Source organism: Microcebus murinus, chromosome 21 (genome assembly GCF_040939455.1).
Source record: "Microcebus murinus isolate Inina chromosome 21, M.murinus_Inina_mat1.0, whole genome shotgun sequence".
NCBI lineage: Eukaryota > Metazoa > Chordata > Mammalia > Primates > Cheirogaleidae > Microcebus > Microcebus murinus.
In genome coordinates, this window is record NC_134124.1 from 16911126 (window position 1) to 16917125 (window position 6000).

Sequence of the window (6000 nt, forward strand, 5' to 3'; positions counted from 1 at the left end):
GGCTCAAGCAATCCTGCTGCCTCAGCCTCCCGAGTAGCTGGGACTACAGGCATGAGCCACCATGCTTGGCTAATTTTTTCTATATATACTAGTTGGCCAATTAAATTTATTTCTATTTATAGTAGAGATGGGGTCTTGCTCTTGCTCAGGCTGGTTTCGAACTCCCGACCTTGAGCAATCTGCCCTCCTGGGCCTCCCACAGTGCTAGGATTATAGGCGTGAGCCACCGCACCCAGCCAAGCCTAAAGTATCTTGTAGTATCTGTAAGTAAGAAAATGATCAAACTATGGAACAGAAGCCCCTTCCCCTCAATATGGGGATATATAAAAGGGATACAGGAGTTAATTAAAAGAGTTCCCACTGGCCAAGGTTGGAACAATTTGAAAAGAAAAGTAGTACTGGATTATAACCCAAAGTATAAAATAACTCATGATCCCATAATCCTATAAGTGATTAGATAACAAACTAAATAAATGGTGAAGAAACAGATCTTCCATGCAAAAGAATTCCAAATAATTTACATAGATAGTCCTCAAGGAGTGGGGACCATATCTCCCCATTCTTTAAAGGTGGGCTGTGATAGTGATTCTCCTTCTGAAGAGTATAGCACAGAAAAGGAAGAACAAAAAAAGCAGTAATTTTAGAGTGAAGAAAACCTAACCAATACCAGCTCAAGCCAGGTAATCAATGATAAGTCATACAGACTGTATTTACCCTTGATACAATGTAATGAAAGATGACACTTTACCTCTGTGATTTTCCACCCCAAAACACATTCCGCCAGTCTAAAGAGAAGAACATCACACAAATCCCAACTGAGTGATAATCTATAAAATATCTTATCAGTACTACTCAAAACTTTGGAGATTATCAAAACCAAGGAAATTTTAAGAACCTGTTGTACTTAAGAGGAGAGAGGAGCCTAAGGGGACACAATTACTAAATATAATGTGGTATCCTGAATAGGATCCTGGGACAGAAAAAGGAGATTAGGGAAAAACTGAGGAAATCTGAATGAAATGTAGAGTTTAGGCCACTGGAAAGGGCACCAGCTACCTCTGGGCCTCAAAATAAATAAAATAAAACAAAACTGTTCTAAAATAGAAAATGTATTTAAAAATCAAAGGGCAAGGCCGGGCGTGGTGGCTCACGCCTGTAATCCTAGCACTTTGGGAGGCCGAGGCGGGCGGATTGCTCAAGGTCAGGAGTTCAAAACCAGCCTGAGCGAGACCCCGTCTCTACCAAAAATAGAAATAAATTAATTGACCAACTAAAAATATATATACAAAAAATTAGCCGGGCATGGTGGCGCATGCCTGTAGTCCCAACTACTCGGGAGGCTGAGGCAGTAGGATCACTGAGCCCCGGAGATTGAGGTTGCTGTGAGCCAGGCTGACGCCACGGCACTCACTCTAGCCTGGGCAACAAAGTGAGACTCTGTCTCAAAAAAAAAAAAAAAAAAAAAATCAAAGGGCATTTAATCCTTGGCAATGGTGATGCCAATAAATAAAACAGTTGGTTAAAAGAGTTAATTCCATCCATTTTTTTTAACCAGCTATTTAAAAAATAGCTGAGGAAAACGGGGCAAAAACAAAACAAGACAAACAAAAAAAAAAACGATCCCAGTCTTACCTATTCTTTTTTAGTTTGGCTTCAGCAGATGGCATATTTTCTAAGCAACTGGGACAATAATGAGAGTCCACCTAGGAGAAAACAAGAAATCAAAAATATCAGAGGAAGAGAAATTCAGGGTAGCTTGTGTATACGTCTTGTTAAATAGTGCTTTTTAAAATATGTTATACTGCAGCAGAAGGTGAGAAACCACTGATCTGGCAAAGAACCTGGAGTGTTTTCAGCTTAGGGTTTGTTCTTCAGTCATCTGTTTTTTTCTACCAGATTTCCTAAAACCCTATTTTTTCTTTCTGATCTTTCCTATTCCATTTCATCAGGGTTTTATGTGTTAGATGTGTTAAAAGTAATAATTTAAAGTTTCCAACTGAAGAATTCTATGATAATCTAATGAATAGATTAATAAAATAATTGAATTTATAAAGCTGTGACCAAATATCCTATCTAGTTTAGCTTTATTTGACTACAATAATTTGACCACACTTTAATTGTTAAGGAAGATTAAAAAGTTTTCTAATTACTGAAGTAATACACGTTCACTGAAGAAAAGCAAAAATTAATATTTACATAGCCACAGCCCATCAATTAGAGATTTTTAAATGATAAACAGGATAGTCCCATTGTATTTAACTAAAAAAATTGTCAAAAAATTAAATTCATTGTATTTTTTAAGGTCTGAATAATTATTTTCTTTAATGTAGATAGATCCTATTTCGCAATTATAGCACACTGGTCACCGCAGATGGAAAGACATTCACTTGAACATAAATACTATGGCTTCTTTTTTCATCATCTGCTATAAACAGGACCAATTTGAAGATTAACAAAGTTGCTAACATAATCCTTAGGAACATAAAATAAAGTGGTGCTAATACTTGTACTGACTCATCATAAAACGCAAAATACAATTAATTCCTTTTTGTTCCCTTTCCAAATTCTGCTTGTCCCTCAATGTGCAGCTCCAGATCCAGGTTTTCCATTATAACTTTCTAACCTGTTTCAGCCCTCACTAGCTTCATCCTTCCTCAAACTAGAATGGCCTCCACATCACAGGTTCACATCAAGCTGTAAAAGAGGCTGTCACAGACTGAAAGTCCTAGCTGAAGAGATGCTCATAGAAATCATGGAGATGGAGAGTCTCATGCCCACCACAGGAGAATATGATCCAGTAAGTTCTGGGAATGGAGCTGGAGCAGGGAAACATCTAAAAGAGAAAGGACCTATCAAAGAGATTCACATAAAGAAAGTGCTAACGGAAACCACAAGAAAAATCAGGGCCAAAATTTTAATATATATGATCTTTCTTATTTAATTGCTTTCTTTGACTATTTTTAATGCCATGAAAATTATCTTCAATAATTATTATTATAATGCATAAAATGGCTTATAGTACAAGATGCGGTTTTTTTGTGCACTTTAATACACCAGACATCTTCAGTAAAATTCTAAGTCAGGCTTGTATAGGTCCAAATCCTGTTCCTCTCCCCCCCACCCCCAAGTATGACTTAAGGCAAACACCCTATGTCTGCTGCTTTACTTTTTTTTTTTTTTGAGCCACAGTCTCACTCTGTTGCCAGGGCTAGAGTGCAATGGTGTCATCACAACTCACTGCAACCTCCAATGCCTGGGCTCAAGCAATCCTCCTGCCTCAGCCTCCAGAGTAGCTGGGTCTACAGGACCATGCCACCAGGCCCAACTAATTTTTAAATTTTTTGTAGAGACAGGGGCCTTACTATGTTGTCCAGGCTGGTCTTGAACTCATGGCCTCCAGTGATCCTCCCACCTCAGCCTCTCAATGTGCTAGGATTACAGGTGTGAGCCACTGTGCCAGGCTTAACAAAAAAATTTTTTAAAGGTATCCACTTCATTGGTTTGGACAGGAGATTATATGGCATATAGCAAGTACTGAATAAACGGTAATTATATTACTATCAGATTTTTCTTCACAAGACTTAGTTATTAAACAGCAGGGTTTATGTCTTAACATGCCTTTTAATCACCAAAGATTACTGCATGAACAAGATATGCCTACGTAGTTGTAGAAATTTCAGTAGGTTTTGCTATTTGGTAGCTTTCTACTGGCCGGGGTCTTCTACTTTCGGAGCAATCCTAATTCTGATTCTGGCCCACCGGTGCCAGTGAAGGACAGCGCCTTACCCTTACGCGCCATGAACACAATTCTCTGAGCTTCTTATGTGACAGACTTTATTTTAAGCGCTTTTCACTCAACTCACCCACCCGAACCTCTTCCCTGCCGCAGGCCTTTACCCGACCCAGGGAACAGGGCAAGACAGTCTGATGGGTGCCCAGTTTCTGGCCAAAGTGGTGACAGAACTTCCAGGATAACAGGGTCATGAATGAGAATGTCTGCGCCTTCCCCCACCCCGGCAATCAGTCCTGGAAAGACGGTTTTTCGCCCCTCAAGTGGCCTGAACTAAACACCCCCACACCCTTCTTCCCAGTCCACCCTATTACCAAGCCCTACAGGAGACACCCAGGATCTCCAAAGTCAAGTTTAGCCAATCGGAGGCCGCTCTAAAACCAGAAGATCCGCTCAGCCCCACCCGAGACCGCCTCTTCTTTACAAGTGACAGATTATAAGCAAATTACATTGCAGGCAGAGCTGAGCGACAGAAGACAGAGCCAATGAGTCAGGTAGGAAAATGGATGCAACCCGCCTCCAACCGGTGGAACTTCCGGGCCGGTCGCGGTGACTAGGAAGAATGCCGCGCCCCCCCACCCCACACACTCTTCATGGACGACTCCGTTACCTCGTGAGACACGCATTCTAGAGACCGCAGCTCGCTACAATAGCGGCAGAAGTAGAGCTGAGAGAGCGGGGCCCGAACCTTCTTTTCTCCATGGACTAGATAGAGAACCCTCTCCGACTGCAGCAAGGACGCCATCTTGGAGAGGGAGGAGCCAACGACACTCCCGCCGCATCACGTGACCCGAGCGCCAGCGTCTTCCTCTCCGCCTTCCTTGCGTCTTCTACGTAGATTTGGCGTCAGGCTTCCGACCTGCTGTGGCTTTGCGCTGGCCGAAAATCAAAGCGCGCATGCGCAGCTTTATCCTTGGTTTCTCTCCAAGTCCTCCGCCTACCCCCAAGCATTTTTGAGAGCGTGTGCTGCCAGGACCCAGCTGAGACCTTTCCTTGCGTCCAGACTCGCAGATCAAATGCAGACAGGCTCAGTGCTTTCCGTTTCTTCCAGAAAGGAAGGCTGCTCTTTTGTTTTATTTACAACAGCCTCTCCCTTTCCCACCTTCCACGCAAACAGGCAGGAGGCAGATGGAAAGTCTCAAAACAACAGAGTTCCACAGCAGCTGGACAGCTCAGAATCACACCAGCACTTTTAATCACCTATAGGAGACTAGTGACCTCTAGGAAACTTCTGCATACACTATCTCATTTGAGACTGGTTAGACAGTGAGCTCCTCCACGCAGAGGCCCCGTCTCATTCCTTTCCAGGTTTCGTAGGTCGCAGTAGAACTCAGTCTGTAGTGTGGGCGTTCAGTTCAGTGGGTATTGATGAATGAAGGAACGAAATCACTGAATGAACAATGTTGGTAGTAGATGCCGTCTACAATTTTCTAATGCCTAAACTAAGGCTTAGATGTGTAAAATGACCAGCTAGAACTGCCTAGCAGAGACTGGAGCCATGTTGCTAGCCACCAGGCCTGTGTGTTTTTCTTTGTACTAATGTATTATTATCCAGTTGACATTAGAGTTAGTGCTTGAGAAGAAAGGAAACGGAATACTACTAGCAAACATTTATGGAGTACTTATTAAATGCAGGAAGCTGTGTCAAAATTTTACATGCATTGTCTCCTTTAATTATCACCAAAACTCCAAAGGGCAGGTACTATTCATTATTTCTATTTTATAGAGCAGGAAACGGAGGCTCAGGGAAGTGCAGTGACCTGTCTAAGGTATCATAGAGGTAGAACCCTGTTCTGACTCCAGAGCTTTCATGCATTACCTCTATGTATACTGCTTCAAGCATATTTTCCAATATGTTAATAATACCTTACATTTTTTTTTTTTTTTTGAGACAGAGTCTCGCTTTGTTGCCTAGGCTAGAGTGAGTGCCATGGCATCAGCCTAGCTCACAGCAACCTCAAACTCCTGGGCTCAAGCGATCCTCCTGCCTCAGCCTCCAGAGTAGCTGGGACTACAGGCATGAGCCACCATGCCCGGCTAATTTTTTTATATATATTAGTTGGCCAATTAGTTTCTTTCTATTTATAGTAGAGACGGGGTCTCGCTCTTGCTCAGGCTGGTTTCTAACTCCCGACCTCGAGCAATCCACCCGCCTCAGCCTCCCAGAGAGCTAGGATTACAGGCGTGAGCCACCGCGCCCGGCATACCTT

The 6000-nt window shown here is 42.5% G+C and overlaps 1 protein-coding gene across 2 annotated transcripts in view; it reads right to left on the bottom strand.

Annotated features, from left to right (window-relative positions):
* DCTN4 (dynactin subunit 4) overlaps window positions 1–4759 on the bottom strand; it is a 30812-nt gene extending 26053 nt beyond the window's left edge. The window contains exons 1-2 of one of the 2 annotated variants that reach the window (XM_012791165.2): window positions 4401–4759; window positions 1633–1703 (exon numbers count right to left, since the gene is read on the bottom strand). In XM_012791165.2, coding sequence (XP_012646619.2) covers window positions 1633–1703; window positions 4401–4535 — 206 coding nt within the window. In that variant the 5' untranslated portion in view covers window positions 4536–4759. The remainder of the gene's footprint in view (window positions 1–1632; window positions 1704–4400) is intronic. The other variant, XM_012791169.3, reaches the window with a different exon arrangement.
* Window positions 4760–6000: the final 1241 nt, after the last annotated feature.